The 21,294-nt window shown below is 48.4% G+C and overlaps 2 protein-coding genes and 1 non-coding gene across 3 annotated transcripts; 2 read left to right on the top strand and 1 right to left on the bottom strand.

Annotated features, from left to right (window-relative positions):
• Positions 1-13,539: 13,539 nt before the first annotated feature.
• Positions 13,540-17,844, bottom strand: cep97 (centrosomal protein 97). Its single transcript, XM_028393225.1, has 11 exons — positions 17,738-17,844; positions 17,113-17,255; positions 16,863-17,021; positions 16,654-16,755; positions 16,450-16,563; positions 16,192-16,358; positions 15,935-16,099; positions 15,467-15,645; positions 14,738-15,368; positions 14,581-14,656; positions 13,540-14,496 (listed from the first exon to the last, which is right to left on the bottom strand). The coding sequence occupies exons 1-11, from the start codon at positions 17,772-17,774 to the stop codon at positions 14,017-14,019; spliced, it is 2,253 nt and encodes a 750-aa protein (XP_028249026.1). The 5' UTR covers positions 17,775-17,844; the 3' UTR covers positions 13,540-14,016.
• A 502-nt stretch (positions 17,845-18,346) lies between these two features.
• rpl24 (ribosomal protein L24) lies at positions 18,347-21,173 on the top strand. The gene is made up of 6 exons (XM_028393226.1): positions 18,347-18,401; positions 18,528-18,603; positions 19,136-19,246; positions 20,558-20,694; positions 20,862-20,925; positions 21,041-21,173. The coding sequence occupies exons 1-6, from the start codon at positions 18,397-18,399 to the stop codon at positions 21,119-21,121; spliced, it is 474 nt and encodes a 157-aa protein (XP_028249027.1). The 5' UTR covers positions 18,347-18,396; the 3' UTR covers positions 21,122-21,173.
• LOC114426927 (small nucleolar RNA SNORA23) lies at positions 19,839-20,019 on the top strand. The gene has a single exon (XR_003669405.1). It is a non-coding gene; the product is annotated as a small nucleolar RNA SNORA23 (small nucleolar RNA).
• Positions 21,174-21,294: the final 121 nt, after the last annotated feature.

The raw sequence follows: 21,294 nt of genomic DNA, 5'->3' as shown, positions 1-21,294 counted from the left end.
TCCTTCGCCTCTGGTCTTCAGTTCCGACGCCGGTGGTCCTTCGCCTCTGGTCTTCAGTTCCGACGCCGGTGGTCCTTCGCCTCTGGTCTTCAGTCCCGACGCCGGTGGTCCTCCCTCAGTTCTGGCTTCCTGTCCGGTCCCCGGAGGGTCCTCGGCTCTGGTTTCCTGTCCGGACCCCGGAGGGTCCCCTGCTCTGGTTTCCTGTCCGGACCCCGGAGGGTCCCCTGCTCTGGTTTCCTGTCGGGACACCGGAGGGTCCCCTGCTCTGGTTTCCTGTCGGGACCCCGGAGGGTCCCCTGCTATGGTTTCCTGTCGGGACCCCGGAGGGTCCCCTGCTATGGTTTCCTGTCTGGACCCTGGAGGGTCTTCTGCCTCGTCTTCGGCTATGGCTTCCTGTCCGGACCCTGAAGGGTCTTCTGCCTCGTCTTCGGCTATGGCTTCCTGTCCGGACCCTGAAGGGTCTTCTGCCTCGTCTTCGGCTATGGCTTCCTGTCCGGACCCTGAAGGGTCTTCTGCCTCGTCCTCGCCGGCGTTCTGCCCTGACCCTGGTGGGTCAGCCTCATCGTCCCCGCCGACCTTCTGCCCTGACCCTGGTGGGTCAGCCTCATCGTCCCCGCCGACCTTTTGCCCTGACCCTCGTGGGTCAGCCTCATCGTCTCCGCCGACCTTCTGCCCTGACCCTGGTGGGTCAGACTCATCGTCTCCGCCGACCTTCTGCCCTGACCCTGGAGGGTCAGCCTCCTCGTCTGGTGGGTCAGCCTCCTCGGTGGTCCACCGCTCCCGAGTTCCTGTCCTGACCTTAGGGGTCCACCGCTCCCAAGCCTCTGCTCCGGTCCTGGTGGGCCTCCTCTCTTGAGCCCTCGTCCTGACCCCGGTGGTCCACCGCTCCCGAGTCCCTGTTCCGACCCCGGTGGTCCACCGCTCCCGAGTCCCTGTTCCGACCCCGGTGGTCCACCGCTCCCGAGTCCCTGTTCCGACCCCGGTGGTCCACCGCTCCCGAGTCCCTGTTCCGACCCCGGTGGTCCACCGCTCCCGAGTCCCTGTTCCGACCCCGGTGGTCCACCGCTCCCGAGTCCCTGTTCCGACCCCGGTGGTCCACCGCTCCCGAGTCCCTGTTCCGACCCCGGTGGTCCACCGCTCCCGAGTCCCTGTTCCGACCCCGGTGGTCCACCGCTCCCGAGTCCCAGTCCCGACGCCGGTGGTCCTTCGCCTCTGGTCTTCAGTTCCGACGCCGGTGGTCCTTCGCCTCTGGTCTTCAGTTCCGACGCCGGTGGTCCACCGCTCCTGAGTCCCTGTTCCGACCCCGGTGGTCCACCGCTCCCGAGTCCCAGTCCCGACGCCGGTGGTCCTTCGCCTCTGGTCTTCAGTTCCGACGCCGGTGGTCCTTCGCCTCTGGTCTTCAGTCCCGACGCCGGTGGTCCTCCCTCAGTTCTGGCTTCCTGTCCGGTCCCCGGAGGGTCCTCGGCTCTGGTTTCCTGTCCGGACCCCGGAGGGTCCCCTGCTCTGGTTTCCTGTCCGGACCCCGGAGGGTCCCCTGCTCTGGTTTCCTGTCGGGACCCCGGAGGGTCCCCTGCTCTGGTTTCCTGTCGGGACCCCGGAGGGTCCCCTGCTATGGTTTCCTGTCTGGACCCTGGAGGGTCTTCTGCCTCGTCTTCGGCTATGGCTTCCTGTCCGGACCCTGAAGGGTCTTCTGCCTCGTCTTCGGCTATGGCTTCCTGTCCGGACCCTGAAGGGTCTTCTGCCTCGTCCTCGACGGCGTTCTGCCCTGACCCTGGTGGGTCAGCCTCATCGTCCCCGCCGACCTTCTGCCCTGACCCTGGTGGGTCAGCCTCATCGTCCCCGCCGACCTTTTGCCCTGACCCTCGTGGGTCAGCCTCATCGTCTCCGCCGACCTTCTGCCCTGACCCTGGTGGGTCAGACTCATCGTCTCCGCCGACCTTCTGCCCTGACCCTGGAGGGTCAGCCTCCTCGTCTGGTGGGTCAGCCTCCTCGGTGGTCCACCGCTCCCGAGTTCCTGTCCTGACCTTAGGGGTCCACCGCTCCCAAGCCTCTGCTCCGGTCCTGGTGGGCCTCCTCTCTTGAGCCCTCGTCCTGACCCCGGTGGTCCACCGCTCCCGAGTCCCTGTTCCGACCCCGGTGGTCCACCGCTCCCGAGTCCCTGTTCCGACCCCGGTGGTCCACCGCTCCCGAGTCCCTGTTCCGACCCCGGTGGTCCACCGCTCCCGAGTCCCTGTTCCGACCCCGGTGGTCCACCGCTCCCGAGTCCCTGTTCCGACCCCGGTGGTCCACCGCTCCCGAGTCCCAGTCCCGACGCCGGTGGTCCTTCGCCTCTGGTCTTCAGTTCCGACGCCGGTGGTCCTTCGCCTCTGGTCTTCAGTTCCGACGCCGGTGGTCCACCGCTCCTGAGTCCCTGTTCCGACCCCGGTGGTCCACCGCTCCCGAGTCCCAGTCCCGACGCCGGTGGTCCTTCGCCTCTGGTCTTCAGTTCCGACGCCGGTGGTCCTTCGCCTCTGGTCTTCAGTTCCGACGCCGGTGGTCCTTCGCCTCTGGTCTTCAGTCCCGACTCCGGTGGTCCTCCCTCAGTTCTGGCTTCCTGTCCGGTCCCCGGAGGGTCCTCGGCTCTGGTTTCCTGTCCGGACCCCGGAGGGTCCCCTGCTCTGGTTTCCTGTCCGGACCCCGGAGGGTCCCCTGCTCTGGTTTCCTGTCGGGACCCCGGAGGGTCCCCTGCTCTGGTTTCCTGTCGGGACCCCGGAGGGTCCCCTGCTATGGTTTCCTGTCTGGACCCTGGAGGGTCTTCTGCCTCGTCTTCGGCTATGGCTTCCTGTCCGGACCCTGAAGGGTCTTCTGCCTCGTCTTCGGCTATGGCTTCCTGTCCGGACCCTGAAGGGTCTTCTGCCTCGTCCTCGCCGGCGTTCTGCCCTGACCCTGGTGGGTCAGCCTCATCGTCCCCGCCGACCTTCTGCCCTGACCCTGGTGGGTCAGCCTCATCGTCCCCGCCGACCTTTTGCCCTGACCCTCGTGGGTCAGCCTCATCGTCTCCGCCGACCTTCTGCCCTGACCCTGGTGGGTCAGACTCATCGTCTCCGCCGACCTTCTGCCCTGACCCTGGAGGGTCAGCCTCCTCGTCTGGTGGGTCAGCCTCCTCGGTGGTCCACCGCTCCCGAGTTCCTGTCCTGACCTTAGGGGTCCACCGCTCCCAAGCCTCTGCTCCGGTCCTGGTGGGCCTCCTCTCTTGAGCCCTCGTCCTGACCCCGGTGGTCCACCGCTCCCGAGTCCCTGTTCCGACCCCGGTGGTCCACCGCTCCCGAGTCCCTGTTCCGACCCCGGTGGTCCACCGCTCCCGAGTCCCTGTTCCGACCCCGGTGGTCCACCGCTCCCGAGTCCCTGTTCCGACCCCGGTGGTCCACCGCTCCCGAGTCCCTGTTCCGACCCCGGTGGTCCACCGCTCCCGAGTCCCAGTCCCGACGCCGGTGGTCCTTCGCCTCTGGTCTTCAGTTCCGACGCCGGTGGTCCTTCGCCTCTGGTCTTCAGTTCCGACGCCGGTGGTCCACCGCTCCTGAGTCCCTGTTCCGACCCCGGTGGTCCACCGCTCCCGAGTCCCAGTCCCGACGCCGGTGGTCCTTCGCCTCTGGTCTTCAGTTCCGACGCCGGTGGTCCTTCGCCTCTGGTCTTCAGTTCCGACGCCGGTGGTCCTTCGCCTCTGGTCTTCAGTCCCGACGCCGGTGGTCCTCCCTCAGTTCTGGCTTCCTGTCCGGTCCCCGGAGGGTCCTCGGCTCTGGTTTCCTGTCCGGACCCCGGAGGGTCCCCTGCTCTGGTTTCCTGTCCGGACCCCGGAGGGTCCCCTGCTCTGGTTTCCTGTCGGGACCCCGGAGGGTCCCCTGCTCTGGTTTCCTGTCGGGACCCCGGAGGGTCCCCTGCTATGGTTTCCTGTCTGGACCCTGGAGGGTCTTCTGCCTCGTCTTCGGCTATGGCTTCCTGTCCGGACCCTGAAGGGTCTTCTGCCTCGTCTTCGGCTATGGCTTCCTGTCCGGACCCTGAAGGGTCTTCTGCCTCGTCCTCGCCGGCGTTCTGCCCTGACCCTGGTGGGTCAGCCTCATCGTCCCCGCCGACCTTCTGCCCTGACCCTGGTGGGTCAGCCTCATCGTCCCCGCCGACCTTTTGCCCTGACCCTCGTGGGTCAGCCTCATCGTCTCCGCCGACCTTCTGCCCTGACCCTGGTGGGTCAGACTCATCGTCTCCGCCGACCTTCTGCCCTGACCCTGGAGGGTCAGCCTCCTCGTCTGGTGGGTCAGCCTCCTCGGTGGTCCACCGCTCCCGAGTTCCTGTCCTGACCTTAGGGGTCCACCGCTCCCAAGCCTCTGCTCCGGTCCTGGTGGGCCTCCTCTCTTGAGCCCTCGTCCTGACCCCGGTGGTCCACCGCTCCCGAGTCCCTGTTCCGACCCCGGTGGTCCACCGCTCCCGAGTCCCTGTTCCGACCCCGGTGGTCCACCGCTCCCGAGTCCCTGTTCCGACCCCGGTGGTCCACCGCTCCCGAGTCCCTGTTCCGACCCCGGTGGTCCACCGCTCCCGAGTCCCTGTTCCGACCCCGGTGGTCCACCGCTCCCGAGTCCCAGTCCCGACGCCGGTGGTCCTTCGCCTCTGGTCTTCAGTTCCGACGCCGGTGGTCCTTCGCCTCTGGTCTTCAGTTCCGACGCCGGTGGTCCACCGCTCCCGAGTCCCTGTTCCGACCCCGGTGGTCCACCGCTCCCGAGTCCCAGTCCCGACGCCGGTGGTCCTTCGCCTCTGGTCTTCAGTTCCGACGCCGGTGGTCCTTCGCCTCTGGTCTTCAGTTCCGACGCCGGTGGTCCTTCGCCTCTGGTCTTCAGTCCCGACGCCGGTGGTCCTCCCTCAGTTCTGGCTTCCTGTCCGGTCCCCGGAGGGTCCTCGGCTCTGGTTTCCTGTCCGGACCCCGGAGGGTCCCCTGCTCTGGTTTCCTGTCGGAACGGTGGGAGGAACCGTAAGGGGCCGGTGCAGAGTGGACTGGGTGGTAGTCGAAGGCAGGGGCCTTGGCGACCTGATCACCGGACACAGAAACTGGCTCTGGGGACATGGAATGTCACCTCGCTGGGGGGGAAGGAGCCTGAGCTTGTGCGGGAGGCCGAGCAGTACCGACTAGATATAGTCGGGCTCGCCTCCACGCACAGCTTGGGTTCTGGAACTCAACTCCTTGAGAGGGGTTGGACTCTCTTCTATTCTGGAGTTGCCCATGGTGAGAGGCGGCGGGCTGGTGTGGGCTTGCTTATAGCCCCACAGCTTAGCTGCCATGTGTTGGAGTTTTCCCCAGTATGTGAGAGGGTCGCCTCCCTGCGCTTCCGGGTTGGGGAGAGGTCTCTCACTGGTTTCGGCGTATGCGCCGAACAGCAGTGTAGAGTACTTGACCTTCTTACAGTCTCTGGGAGGGGTGCTGGATGGCACCCCAACCGGGGACTCTGTCATCTTGCTGGGAGACTTCAACGCCCACGTGGGCAGTGACAGTAACACCTGGAGAGGCGTGATTGGGAGGAACGGCCTCCCCGATCTGAACCCGAGTGGTGTTTTGTTATTGGACTTCTGTGCTGGGCATGGTTTGTCCATAACGAACACCATGTTCGAGCACAAGGTTGTCCATCGGTGCACCTGGCACCAGGACACCCTAGGCCGGAGGTCAATGATCGATTTTGTAATCGTGTCAGCTGACCTTCGACCTTGTGTTTTGGACACTCGGGTGAAGAGAGGGGCTGAGCTGTCAACTGATCACTACCTGGTGGTGAGTTGGATCCGTTGGCGGGGGAAGAGGCTGGACGGGCCCGACAGGCCCAAACGTACTGTGCGGGTCTGCTGGGAGTGTTTGGCCGAACCCTCCGCTAGGGAGATCTTCAACTCCCACCTCCGGGAGAGCTTCACCCAGATTCCGAGGGAGGCTGGAGACATTGAGTCGGAGTGGACTATGTTTTCCACCTCCATTGTCGATGCAGCTGTCCGAAGCTGCGGCCGCAAGGCCTCTGGTGCCTGTCGTGGCGGCAATCCCCGGACCCGGTGGTGGACACCGGAGGTCAGGGATGCCGTCAAGCTGAAGAAGGAGTCCTATCGGGCCTGGTTGGCTTGTGGGACTCCTGAAACAGCTGATAGGTATCGGCAGGCCAAGCGTGCTGCAGCAAGGGCAGTTGTAGAGGCAAAAACTCGGGCCTGGGAGGAGTTCGGGGAGGCCATGGAGGAGGACTATCGGTCAGCCTCAAAGAGATTCTGGCAAACTGTCCGGCGCCTCAGGAGGGGGAAGCAGTACTCTGCCAACACTGTATTCAGTGTTCTGCTGAGGGCCGTTACGTCCCTGTATGGCCGGAGCAGGAGTTTGGTTCGCATTGCCGGCAGTAAGTCAGACCTGTTCCCAGTGCATGTTGGACTCCGGCAGGGCTGCCCTTTGTCACCGGTTCTGTTCATAATTTTTATGGACAGAATTTCTAGGCGCAGCGAGGGACCGGAGGGGATCTGGTTCGGGAACCATAGGATTTCATCTCTGCTTTTTGCAGATGATGTTGTCCTGTTGGCTTCATCGAGCCGGGACCTCCAGTGTGCACTGGGACGGTTTGCAGCCGAGTGTGAAGCGGCTGGGATGAGAATCAGCACCTCCAAGTCTGAGGCCATGGTTCTCGACCGGAAAAAGGTAGTTTGTCCTCTCTGGGTCGGAGGAGAGTTCCTGCCCCAAGTGGAGGAGTTTGTGTATCTCGGGGTCTCGTTCACGAGTGAGGGGAAAATGGAGCGGGAGATTGACAGACGGATCGGTGCAGCTTCCGTAGTAATGCGGTCGCTGTACCGGTCTGTTGTGGTGAAGAAGGAGCTGAGCCGGAAGGCGAAGCTCTCGATTTACCGGTCAATCTACGTTCCTACCCTCACCTATGGTCATGAGCTTTGGGTAGTGACCGAAAGAATGAGATCGCGAATACAGGCGGCCGAAATGAGTTTCCTTCGAAGGGTGGCTGGGCGCTCCCTTAGAGATAGGGTGAGAAGCTCAGTCACCCGAGAGGAGCTCGGAGTAGAGCCGCTGCTCCTCCACATCGAGAGGAGCCAGCTGAGGTGGCTCGGGCATCTGGTTCGGATGCCTCCTGGACGCCTCCCTGGGGAGGTGTTCCGGGCATGTCCCACTGGGAGGAGGCCCCGGGGAAGACCCAGGACGCGGTGGAGAGACTATGTCTCTCGGCTGGCCTGGGAACGCCTCGGGATTCCCCCAGAGGAGCTGGAGGAAGTGTCTGGTGAGAGGGAAGTCTGGGTGTCCCTGCTTAGACTGCTGCCCCCGCGACCCGTCCCCGGATAAGCGGTAGAAGATGGATGGATGGATGGATAAAATAAGTTTGAGCCTATAGAGGGAGAAATCACTATTAGATGCTTTAATGTCAACATGTCAAACGTGTCCTATCATCCAAGTCCCACCTGGGGCCAGCAGATTAACACACACTTGTTCACCGGTTGTTTTTGTCATGTTCAAACATTAAGGACTGCTGAACACTGAAACACTGTAAGCTATAAAAACAAGACTGCAGTGAATAATCTCCAACACTCACATCATAAACTACAACAAATCCTTGTTTTTGTCTCCCTATGTAAAGGTTACAAACACATTCATTTAAAATTGAGATAATAAGTTCACCTGAAGTAAGGGGTGCAGTTCGCCAAGATGACTTTGTGGATATTAAGGTCAACCTCCTCCACTCTGATGACGGCATCACAGAAAAGCTCCTGGTCAAGGAGATCCTTGTAAACTAATTCCTCGTCTTTTTGAGTCATGTTGACTTTGCAGACTTTATATTTTCTCTGTGTTTGTTGTCTCCTCTCAGTATATAACAGAAGTTCAAAGACACTGTGAATGGAACTCTTGTCATCAAAGCACTTCACATCACCATGGAGACATGTAAACATGCTTACATATAAAAACTACATTTGTGTTTTTAGTTGATTAGTTTGATTGCCGTTGTTAGGCAACAATCAAACTATTGTTCTTCACCCTCTTTCTTCCTTCTTATTCTTCCGTACGTTTTTTGGCGCAGCGTATCTTCAGCATACATTCACCGATTTCAGCCATTCAATTATCAAAATCTCACAGAGGACATTCCAGGTCAACTTCAAGTTGTTTTCAAAAAATTATTATTTTTCAAATATTAAGCAATATCTGCATCATTTTTAACATGGGAGTCTATGAAGGAGCCTTCAAACCCACCTTCAACTTTGACATGTAACTAGTTCCACATGCTTTCAGCTACAGAAACCGTTCAGACATCATTCTGTTCAGCTCTTCAAGGGCCATTAAACTTGTATTCAGATTTGTTCAAATATGTTTCGTTTTCAAAATAATAAAATTTCAAAAGCCATTTAACATTGAAGTCTATGAGAGAGCCCTTCAACGAGTGTCATCTGCCAAATGTATCTCCTCCTACAAATTTCAAGCTCAAGGCTAGTTCCACATGCTTTCAGCTACAGAAACCGTTCAAACATCATTCTGTTCAGCTCTTCAAGGGCTATTAAACCTGTTTAATAGATTATAGATTTGTTCAAATATGTTTTGTTTTCAAAATATTAATAAAAAAATATGCTGAGCCAAAAAACGAACAGAATAATAATAATAATAACTAGTGGTGAGATTGCAGACTGTAAACCAACCTGGTCAAATGCATAAAGAACTAGAAAAGCATTTCCTGAAGAAAATGCAAGTTTGATTGCCGCAGCTGAAGCATTGCTTTGAACGCTGATGTGAACGATTGCTCTGAATTGCTGGAGAATCTGCAATCTGAACTTAATTTGCTGAAACACAGTTAAGAATTTAGAAAGATGAAGCTCTTATCTGGAAAAGTAGAAAATGTTTTAATATTATGAAGATATGAAAGAGAAACAGCTGAAGACAAGAACAGTATGAAGTCACAACCTTAAAGAATAGCCTGTGAATATACCATATGAAAGGTCTGAGGGTGGAATAATACCATAAGACTATAAGAAGCTCAGGCTGTGTGATTTGAATGTGGAAAAGTAGTATACAGCTGAAGGATGATCAATATGACAGATATAATGCTTAAAGTCTGATAAAGACTACAAATATGGCTGCTTTGTATGCTTCTAGTGAGTCAGTCTGTCACCATGGTAACGGCCCTGCCTGCCTGCCTGCCTGCCTGCATCCATGGCAACCGGAATGTTTATCAGCTGCCCCTAACTGCAGCTCTCTTTCCCCCTCCTAATGCATTTCCTATGTAAAACCACCCTCCGAACAACGTCTCATATTCTCCAAACCGAAGACTTTAGACGAAAAATAAGAACACCGTCAGAATCCCAAGAAGTTGCTCTACACCTGGTACGATTTTTATGTCTGGGATGTCGAAGATGTGGAGATGGCGGCGAGTTAGAAAATATGGCAGCTCTGCTTCTCTGTTTTTGGTTTTACATTATGTCTTAATGGAGGAATGACCGGCACTCTCCCCGAACAGCTCGATCTACAGGCAAAACTGTTTGGTGTTGAGTTTTAAGACCGACACCAACAGAACCCAGACCATTTTTCCTTCGAACTGGTGGCCAAATTATCCCTGTCAGATAAAAGGTGCAGACGTGACAGCAGGATAGAAACGCAGAAACTGGTTTAATTTTTTTCCCTCCCGCACTCTGAGCGATGACTCACCCACTCTAGCTCCCAACATTCCACGCAATACACACTAATGTTAAACTCAGAAGAGACCTCAAAAACCACTTCATCTTTAATCCCCTATCATTTGAAGACGGAGCTGAACTTCCAAATTCTGAATACAACTTTTGAAGACCAAGACATTGGAAGTATTTTAAGCCTCGAATGGTTTCTCTAACTTAATATTTGTAGGAGCAGTAGCATTTAGCAAAATGCATGGTTTGAAGGGCTCTCCCATTGACTCCAATGTTAATTTGAGGGTGGAAAATGTTTAATATTTTTAATATTATAATATTTGTAATTATTATTGAAGGTTTCCGGGAATGTCCTGCATGAGCTGAATCTTTTGATGTTTGAATGGTTTGAATCGGCCCATGCATTCTGAAGATATGCTGAGCCAAAAAACGTACGGAAGAATAATAATAATAACTAGAAAAGCATTTCCTGAAGAAAATGCAAGTTTGATTGCCGCAGCTGAAGCATTGCTTTGAACGCTGATGTGAACGATTGCTCTGAATTGCTGGAGAATCTGCAATCTGAACTTAATTTGCTGAAACACAGTTAAGAATTTAGAAAGATGAAGCTCTTATCTGGAAAAGTAGAAAATGTTTTAATATTATGAAGATATGAAAGAGAAACAGCTGAAGACAAGAACAGTATGAAGTCACAACCTTAAAGAATAGCCTGTGAATATACCATATGAAAGGTCTGAGGGTGGAATAATACCATAAGACTATAAGAAGCTCAGGCTGTGTGATTTGAATGTGGAAAAGTAGTATACAGCTGAAGGATGATCAATATGACAGATATAATGCTTAAAGTCTGATAAAGACTACAAATATGGCCGCTTTGTATGCTTCTAGTGTGTCAGCATGTCACCATGGTAACAGCCCTGCCTGCCTGCCTGCCTGCCTGCATCCATGGCAACCGGAATGTTTATCAGCTGCCCCTAACTGCAGCTCTCTTTCCCCCTCCTAATGCATTTCCTATGTAAAACCACCCTCCGAACAACGTCTCATATTCTCCAAACCGAAGACTTTAGACGAAAAATAAGAACACCGTCAGAATCCCAAGAAGTTGCTCTACAACTGGTACGATTTTTATGTCTGGGATGTCGAAGATGTGGAGATGGCGGCGAGTTAGAAAATATGGCAGCTCTGCTTCTCTGTTTTTGGTTTTACATTATGTCTTAATGGAGGAATGACCGGCACTCTCCCCGAACAGCTCGATCTACAGGCAAAACTGTTTGGTGTTGAGTTTTAAGACCGACACCAACAGAACCCAGACCATTTTTCCTTCGAACTGGTGGCCAAATTATCCCTGTCAGACAAAAGGTGCAGACGTGACAGCAGGATAGAAACGCAGAAACTGGTTTAATTTTTTTCCCTCCCGCACTCTGAGCGATGACTCACCCACTCTAGCTCCCAACATTCCACGCAATACACACTAATGTTAAACTCAGAAGAGACCTCAAAAACCACTTCATCTTTAATCCCCTATCATTTGAAGACGGAGCTGAACTTCCAAATTCTGAATACAACTTTTGAAGACCAAGACGTTGGAAGTATTTTAAGCCTCGAATGGTTTCTCTAACTTAATATTTGTAGGAGCAGTAGCATTTTGCAAAATGCATGGTTTGAAGGGCTCTCCCATTGACTCCAATGTTAATTTGAGGGTGGAAAATGTTTAATATTTTTAATATTATAATATTTGTAATTATTATTGAAGGTTTCCGGGAATGTCCTGAATGAGCTGAATCTTTTGATGTTTGAATGGTTTGAATCGGCCCATGCATTCTGAAGATATGCTGAGCCAAAAAACGTACGGAAGAATAATAAGAATAATAAAGACGTAGAAGAACAAGAGTTTGATTGCCATGGCAATCAAACTAATAATAATAAAGACGTAGAAGAACAAGAGTTTGATTGCCATGGCAATCAAACTAATTACTTGCATTTCCTGAAGAAAATGCAAGTTTGGTTGCCACAGCAAGTTTGTTTTTACCAAAAAACAAACTCTGCTGTCACCATGGTAACAGCAGAGGAGACCTCAAAAGTCTCCGGCCATTTGAAGATGGGGCTGAATTTCCAAATTCTGTATGCAAGTTTTGAAGACCAAGATGTTGGAAGTATTTTAAGCTTCGAATGGTTTCTCTATCTTGTAATTTGTAGGAGGAGTATCATTTTGCAGAAGACATGGAAAATGTTTAATATCTTTAATATTATAATATTTGCAATTATTATTGACGGTTTCCACAAATGTCCTGAATGAGCTGAATCTTTTGATGTTTGAATGGTTTGAATCGGCTCATGCATTCTGAAGATATGCTGAGCCAACCGAAGACATGGAAAATGTTTAATATCTTTAATATTATCATATTTGCAACCAGGAATGTCCTGAATGAGCTGAATCTTTTGATGTTTGAATGGTTTGAATCGGCCCATGCATTCTGAAGATATGCTGAGCCAAAAAATAGATAAAATAGAAGAACAAGAGTTTGGTTGCTGGGCAACCAAACTAATAATATATAAGGGCATTTCCTGAAGAAAATACAAGAAAATACAAACTAATTCGTTTGTTCAAACAAATTAGTTTTACATTATGTCTTAATGGAAGAATGACCGGCACTCTCCCCGAACAGCTGGCTGTACGGGAAAAACGGTTTGGTGTTCAGTTCAGTTCTAACGAGTGTTCCTTCGAACCGATATAAAAAGTTTTCTTAGATGGAAGGTGCAGGCCTGAGCGCAGGTTTGAGAGATTTTTTTAGGCATCTCCTCAGCCTCTCTCCACTCTGAGTGATGACATCATCCACTCTCCCAGCATTCCGCGCAATAATGTTAACTCAGAGGAGACCTCAAAAACCTTGAGCTTGAAATTTGTAGGAGGAGATACATTTGGCAGATGACACTCGTTGAAGGGCTCTCTCATAGACTTCAATGTTAAATGGCTTTTGAAATTTTATTATTTTGAAAACAAAACATATTTGAACAAATCTGAATACAAGTTTAATGGCCCTTGAAGAGCTGAACAGAATGATGTCTGAACGGTTTCTGTAGCTGAAAGCATGTGGAACTAGTTACATGTCAAAGTTGAAGGTGGTTTTGAAGGCTCCTCCATAGACTCCCAAGTTAAAAATGATGCAGAAATTGCTTAATATTTGAAAAATTATAATTTTTTGAAAAATACCTGAAGTTGCCCCAGAACGTCCTCTATGAGATGAATGTTTTGATAGTTGAATGGCTGAAATCGGTGAATGTATGCTGAAGATACGCTGCGCCAAAAAACGTACGGAAGAAAAAAGAAGAGAAGAACAAGAGTTTGATTGCCTACCAGCAGTCAAACTAATAATCTATTTTAGCTAATTGCAAGACTGGCCGAAGAAAAAAAATCAGAATAGTTACTAGAAAAAACAGAATAGATCTTTCTGAGTTATAAAACAGGAAACCCTGACAGGCATCCATTATCAGGATTGAATAGACTCCATTAAATGTTCCCCATTAATTCCTGATAGGGCATAATCCCACTCATGTCATTTGCCAAAGAAAGAGATTTTTTTTGCTGTCATTTGCATTTTATAAACTAAATAGGGCGAACATTAAATAAAACTAGGATTTTTTTAACTTGCACTACTCATAGTATCCTTAGTATTCTTTTACTTCTGATATTGAGGCAAGTATTGTTCTTATTTATCAGGTTCTTCGTCCATCTTTGACTCACCTGTTCCTGCAGCTATGACAAAATGCTTGCCATGAAACGTGTAGTAAATGTTATAGTTTTACATTTATTGTTTTTTTTTTTACATTTGTAATACAATGAAACTAAAAAAATGAAATTAAAATTTGCATTTTAATTTCACTTTTCTCAGGTTAAGGTGCCACATCCTTCTTCTGTGTATCAGGCATTGTTGACCTAAACAGTGTACAACATAGCATAAATGTGCTCACATGTGCATTGTGTTTAACACATCAAAATCTAATGTGAATTATTGCAGTCTATCACAACTACTTGATGCAGTAAAATTTAATAAAAGGAGCAGTTATAGCAGGCCTGTTTTATCAATAGAGGTAGTAACCCATCACAGGTGAAACAACTGCTTTCACATTACTGATACCTTCTGAAGCTACATCACAATCAGTGTCTTTACAGAGAGGATGTGTCTGTTTACAACAGGACTATGTAGCGAAGTATAAAAACATTTTTACATTCACAGTAAGATGTTTTTAAGCTGTTCTGGCTTCTAGCAGAAGCTAGGAGCAGTGTTATATGATATCTGGGTCAGAAATCAGCATGAGTACACTTCTACGGACATGTTCTACACACTGTACAGGTGTCTATTATAAGTCTTAGACAGATTCAGGAGCCGTTTCTACTGACTTTTGAGTGGGGGAGCTTGTCGGTGCTGTCTTGCTGGGTGACCCCGGTGTGGAGGGCTGTAGTGTTTCTGTTCTGTCACTAAGTCCGTCCTCAGCCTCCTCCCTCTGCTGTACAGAGGAGAGGTACTGCTCCAGCAGACTGCAGTCTGCACTGTCTGGAACAGCGCAAAAGCCACCATGAACAGGGCTCAAGGCTCGCACTGTCTTCAGAGAGTCTGCAGTCCCACTGCTTAGGAGGCTGTCTTCCTGTGCAAGCTGGTGATCGCTGGTTGATGGGAAGCCAGAGTCCGGAAATGAGACGTCTGTGCTGGATGGGTGTGTGACACTAGAAGCAGCAGGGAGGTTTGGGTTACAAAGTCCAGGAGATGGCATCTGAGCTGTGGTGATGACCTGAGAAATGGCTCCTAGCTGCTGCTGCACAGAGTGCTTCCACTGCTGCATAGACTGGAGCTATACAAGAACAAAGGACAAGTGTGAAATATCTGGTAATTATACTGCAGAGTAGAACACTGATAGTGAATGCATGGTAATGACCTCTTTCCACAGAAACTTTACAGCCTCCTCCTGAACCAGCCTTTGTAACCTCTCTTCCTCATACAGCTTCTGCACACTGCAAACACACCAGATGTTTCTTATACAGTATATAAAACAGAACAGAACTACTATCACATGCTGATGGTTAATTACTTACCTGTCCAACTTGTCAGACAAGAAGACAATGTGTTCCTGCATCCTGCGTAGGCGGATCTCACTGCGCACCTCTCTGGCCATGGGGTGACAACATCGTGTGTACTGTCCCCTCCACCAGGACTGTATTTTAATTGCTGCCCTGTCTGCTTCTATCAGGCTTGATTTACTATCCTGCCTATTGGCTTCTTTCATCTCTGCTTTAGCAAATTCAGAGGCTACCTCGAGAACATTTTGCGGTGTGCCAACTCTGACCTCCGGTGATCCAATGGCAGCACCAGAAGTAACTTCTTCATCAAGACTCTTCCTCTCATGCTTCTCCACTGTGGGTAAATGATGCATCTTGTTTGTGTTGTGCTTTTTGGGCTGTGTTGGTTGCTTTGGAGCCAAAGAATCAGGTTCAAATGTCTCTGTCTCGTCCTCACTGTCAGAGTGGTTTGTTTGTGCCTCCAAATCAGATGTGAAAGGGAGAAAGGTGGACTCTGAGGAAAGCATGCTGCTATTGAGTTTGTCTTCATCTGTCTGCACGTCCTCCAAATATATGTGTTCCTCCACAAGTCGTTGGCTGCGAACTACTGGCAGTGATTGATGAGAAGAATCGCAGCTCACCCAGGTGTTAATCTGCACCACTGGCTCTGCACAAATATAAACAGTTCAGATTAGCAAACTGAATGTTCTACATCAAAGCTTACGAAACTGTACCACAGAGGGACAAAGAGGAAACACATCTTACCGGTTTCCTGGGCTGTCACAGCAGTGGCTAGTCCAGGTGCAAGGATTTTCCTCAGCTCTCTGGCTTCCCCCGGGGAAGCTGCATGTGAGGGACTGTGCTTCTCCACATTCAGCTGAGTAGGCCGAGGAGGGCTGGGACACCCTCCCCTGGTTTCTTCCAACAGCTGCCTCTGATGAAACCTGAAACAAAAGGTTTAAGAACAAGACATATGTTAGCAAGGCAAGGAAGTGAATCAGATGAATCATTGATAGAGCCCAGCAGACACTGGATTTTTAGGCAAAATTTGGGGAATAGCAACATCAATGTATTGACTGATTATTTCCTAATATGTATTTACCTATGTAGTACACAAATGCCTCACAACGTGGAACAGGCTGACTTGCAAGATTATAAAGAGATGTAATCAGTAACAAAACAGTTATTTTGAAGGTTACCGGTGTAGAACTAATTCAAAGTTCTGTGTTATACCTCTGCTTATTGAGAATTTTCTCAAGTTTGGCATCTTCAGCTGTCTCCAGGGCTGGTGATGTGGTAACAGGGCAAACAGTGGCCAAGTACTGAACCAGCTGAACATGCTGTCCTGGTCGAAATGAACGACCTTTACCTTGACTGTAGAGCCACTCTGCTTTCAGGCTGTAAATGTGACAGGTATACAAAATGAAAAACAACCTTCAAACATTTGGATAATTCTCTTGAAAACTGCAACAGCAGAAGAACATACACACCCTTCTTTCTGTGACACTACGTAGCCATCCAGGACCTTAAGGTTCAGGCACCAGCTCATGATGTAAGGCCGATAATCAAACTCTGGCAATGAGGGGGTTGCCATGACGCAAGGGTTGCTCATAATAGACAGCTGCTCCAATTCATGAAGAGGTGCCAGGTATGACATCTATGGAGTAAGCGCAATTAAATTTGGTTCCAAATTACTTATTTAAATTGAGATAATTGCTGCTGTATAAAAAAAGAGAAAAGATAATTACTTCATTAAGATCCCTTATCTCATTTTCTGCCAGGGAGAGGATGGATACATGAGCAGGAAGGTGAGCTGGCACAGTACGGAGTGTTGTAATGCTGTTCCCATGAAGCAGAAGTGTCTGCAAAGTTGACGGAAAATTATTCAAAGGTACATCAAAGAAAACTGACGTCATTATAATGTGGACATTTTTCAATTAATCATTACACACCTTTAATGCCACCAGTTTAGTCACATCGCCAATGCTTGATATGTTATTGTCAGACAGATCCAGGTGTTGAAGGGACACACAGTTGTTAAGTTGTTCAATAACCTGTGAAAGAGTGTAGATTTTCTGAAACATGTGGCACTATATGTAGACTGATAGTTTGTAAATAAATGACAAAATACAGTTAAAATTGTTAGAATGTATAATTTTACCTTAATATTATTTCCAGACAGGTTGAGCCATTTTAGATGAGGCAGATCTCTGAGCCCCTCAATGTAACCTATACTGTTATTGGGAAGGTTAAGGACTCTCAGCTCTGTCAGCCGACACACGCCCATCATTCTCACCAGACGGTTACTGGCTACAGACAGCTAAAGAGAAATAGACTTGGAGTTTTCGCATTCAGGTGTCAAGTGAACAGGCAGTAGGCACATTATTGTGTAAAAGAAGGTGAAAACTTACTTGCTGAAGGCTTGGGCTCCTTTCCAGGTGGTCCAGCTTCATGATGTTGTTACGATCCAGAATTAGAGTGTGAGTGTCCTCAGAGCAGGTGAAACTGGGATCCAGCTTCTGCATATTCTGAGCTGAAAGGTCCACCACAGGCCCTGGCAAGATACAGAAAGAGATTATAAAGACTAGAACATCATCAACCTTTTTCACCCTCAGCTCAACTTACCCCAAACTACTGAGGTTAATTCTAGATAATCATATCGGAATAGATTTGATGTAACGATGAAAGGCCTCTTGTTGGCTGTAGTCTGTGTTGCGTTGTGTTTTACTGCTGTAGGATAATTGTTGTATTTAGACGGTTGCTACAGAAACCCAAAGACACGAAAACGTGGACACAAAGACATGAATGAACTCCCTAACCTTTACAGTATTTTTGCTCTGGAGATAAAAAGATTTGTTTGGTACTTTTATTAGTCTCTATAAAAATGAATGGAACACAAACGGATGTTTTGATCTGCATGTAACTAGCTAACTGCAGTGCTCTGAGGGGTGCAGTTAACGTCAGCCGGTAATAAACATCATCGCAACATTACTTTTAACAAGCGTTGCTGTTTGAATCAAACAAACAAGCACTCACCTGCATTTGTGTCAAACTGTAAGTCTGATACACCCATCCTGTCGGCCCAGACAGCACCCAACGTTAGCTATCTACTCTATTAGCTGTAGACTGTAGTTGGAAAGACGAGAAGCGTCAGTGGTTTGTCAAACTGCCGACCCAAGGTTTTTGGGAAATGTAGTTCACAAAGGCCGTCTCGCCCATACAAGTCTGGTGTCTTTAGGTTTTGAAAAGACTACAGCGCGCAAAATATGCGGAAACGCGCCAGGTTTTTAATACTCAAAGAAAACAAAAGGTAGCTACCAAAACTTGCAGAAACATCCTGGGAGTGATGTCAGCCATTTGTTTAATTTCATACCTTTAGTTGTATTGACCAATTTAGTAATCGTATTTTTGAGCCAGGAAGTAGCTAGGTGGTAAATTGCTGATTGGCTTGCTAGGGAACGTGCAATCGTCAGATTGTGACGTTGGCGTTGTGATGATTGGTATAAGTTACATTTTTACAAAACAGTAAAAATATTTTTGTTCGTGTATATTACATTGATAATATTACATTATTAAATCGCAACTGAATGCTAAACTATGTTTTATTGTGTTAATAAATATAGAGTTGTAGTCACCGAGTTCAGTTTCCGCTTCCGTCATCTTTCTTTCCGGTTTTGTGCCCTCTTGTAGCCGTCATGAAGTGAGTTAACTGAATACAATCAAATGCCATCTTTATGCTTAAATAAACATTTTGAAGGCACTAACTACATTAAAATAGGAAATGAACTCGTTTCTTTTAGTGATGTTTTATATTTGTTGTTTACAGGGTCGAGTTGTGCAGTTTCAGCGGGTATAAAATATACCCCGGCCATGGCCGCCGATACGCCAGGATAGACGGAAAGGTAACCACACAAAGTCAGACACCGGTCATTTCTCACTCGTATTGCAGATATAGTGTGAAGTAACATAACGGGTTAATACTGTCTCCTAACTTTGACTGCTTCTGCTGCAAAAAATACACTTACGATACTGGAATGAGGCCCTGCCGGCTGTGTAACTTGCTAACGTTAGCTAGTAGCGTAACATGCTAGCGTCAGTTATAGTGATACCATTTGTCATCTTTTACACGGCAGTGTATGATGGTCCTAGCACAGTTGACCATCAGATGCCATTAAAGGTAGATTTGTCCTACGTGCCTAGAGTTTGTCTTCTGGTTTTGCCTAACATCAGGGAAAAAAATTCGTTATATCCGCAGACTGTGAATATTAATATTTTTTTGGTCCTAATTGGTGTGACTATTATACGATTTACCGTTGTATCTGTAAAAACAGCATAATTTTAGGTCTCCTAGAATATAAAATGAAGTGTCCGTTGTTAACATGTGAGGTTCTGTATACACCACTAACACATCTGATTAATTTGCATCTGTGCTAGGTGTTCCAGTTCTTGAACGCCAAGTGTGAGTCTGCTTTCCTGGCCAAGAGGAACCCCAGACAGATCAACTGGACTGTGCTGTACAGACGCAAGCACAAGAAAGGCCAGTCTGTAAGTAACAACATTTGAGTGTGTGATGTATTCTTTATGATTAGGAATTTGTAACAGTGGACATTTGGCCTTGTAGAGAAAGTAGTGGGACCACCAAGTATTTTTTCAAACTTGATAAATAGGAACTGAACTGTTGGAGGAAACATGTTATGTTTAATCACAATGTTATTTTTTCCACTATGCACTGCTGTCACATTTGTCTGGTAGAGACCATGTGTATGATTTGTGGCATAATTACTTTCTTCTCTTACTATCACTGCCATGTTAGTGAGTGCCGAATACCCTGTTGTATGTAAAATACTGCGCTTTAAATTCACACACGATATAAAACGTATAGATTACTGTTTGTACAGCCACAAATTGAAGTATCTGACAGACACAGATGCAGCAGATTTGTTGGTCCAACTCTTGACATTTAGTTGATTTTTGAGATGTGCTTTTAGTTCGCTCTTCCCAGCTGTTAACCTAGTTTAAGCTCTTAATAATCTTATATAAAATGTGTAAAAGCAATGCTATTATACAATAAATCTGTACCATTTAGAACATGAAAATTGAAACCACATTTTAAACTCATTACACAAGATTGGCTGCAGGTGAATGGTGTGCACAGTGTCAGTCTGTGTTATGCTTTGTTGTTGGACTGTGTTTTGCAGCCTTAGCAGCAGGGCTCACTCCAAACCTGCAGCCATAGAACAACTGGAGATCATAGTACTGGTCCTTGACGTCGATACTGACAACCCACCATTGGCCAGCCTCCAAACTCTCCAACACACTAACTCTTTTATAAAACATTATTTCATTTTTTATGTTAATCCCTTTGCGGAAATGTGTTCAATCCCAAATGTCATATTTAGTGTTAGACCCTCTTCTGAATGTGTGTGGACATTTGTTTATGGCGGAAAAGGCACAGCCTGGTTGAATGTGCAACATCATTGCTGGACATTTGTATCTGAACTGCATTGTTTTAATGGCAAACCAGATTCAGTCTGCTGTTTTATACACAACTAGAGAAGAAAAGAAACTCCAGTTTTAATTGTTATTAAATACTAAAAAAACTGGATACTTGGGCTTGCAGATGACCCTGTGCAGTTGGCTTTCCCTTTTTTTTTCTTCACCCCCAACAGACCAGAGTTTAATAAAACTGATTTATTTGCAACTTGCTACATTGACAAATCCTGAAATCTGAAGGGTCACAGCTGTTAATAAGTTTGTAACTGTTTCTGTTGTTAACCTGTTAGGTGGTGGTTGTTAAGCTGAACTAGACATTTATACCAAATTCAAACATCTGGTCTTTTCCTATGTCTTTAACAGGAAGAGGTAACAAAGAAGCGTACCCGCCGCGCAGTCAAATTTCAGAGGGCCATCACTGGAGCCTCCCTGGCTGAGATCATGGCCAAGAGGAATCAGAAGCCAGAAGTCCGAAAGGCCCAAAGGGAGCAGGCCATCAGGTGAGATGTGATGTCTAGCTTCATCTGGGCAGCTCGTTGGTTTTCAGCTGATGGGTGATGAAATTGTGCTTTTGTCTTTATTGTCTTCTTTTATTCATAAAAATATCAACTTTAAATCAAGTTACACTTTTTCATTATGTTGATATCTGGTCTTTTTATTTCCTCAGAGCTGCCAAGGAGGCTAAGAAGGCAAAGCAGGCTGCCAAGAAGCCAACTGCCACTGGTGCAAAGGTAGGCGTTACTGTTTGTAATTAAATCTGGGTTGTACATAGATGATGTCTATTCATTCTATATTCTGTATTTTTAATAGTATAATTCTTTGATAAACATCCCTCTTCTTTTGTAGGCCTCTGCTAAGGCTGCACAGAAACCCAAGATCGCCAAGCCCATGAAGGTCAGCGCACCCCGCGTTGGTGGAAAACGCTAAACCTGACTCATTGTTTATGGTTGTGAATAATAAAAAAAGTGGTTAACCATCATTTGTGTGATTTGGTTTTATTTCCCTTGTCAATAAAGTTAAGCAAGCTGGCCTTGTTTTTGGTTAAATACACCTACACTAAGAAACATTAACGACCTCTATCCGTCAATACAACTGATCAG

Source organism: Parambassis ranga, chromosome 21 (genome assembly GCF_900634625.1).
Source record: "Parambassis ranga chromosome 21, fParRan2.1, whole genome shotgun sequence".
Classification (NCBI taxonomy): Eukaryota; Metazoa; Chordata; class Actinopteri; family Ambassidae; genus Parambassis; species Parambassis ranga.
Note: the sequence above shows the minus strand (reverse complement) of the source record. Positions and strands in the feature narration are given on the sequence as shown.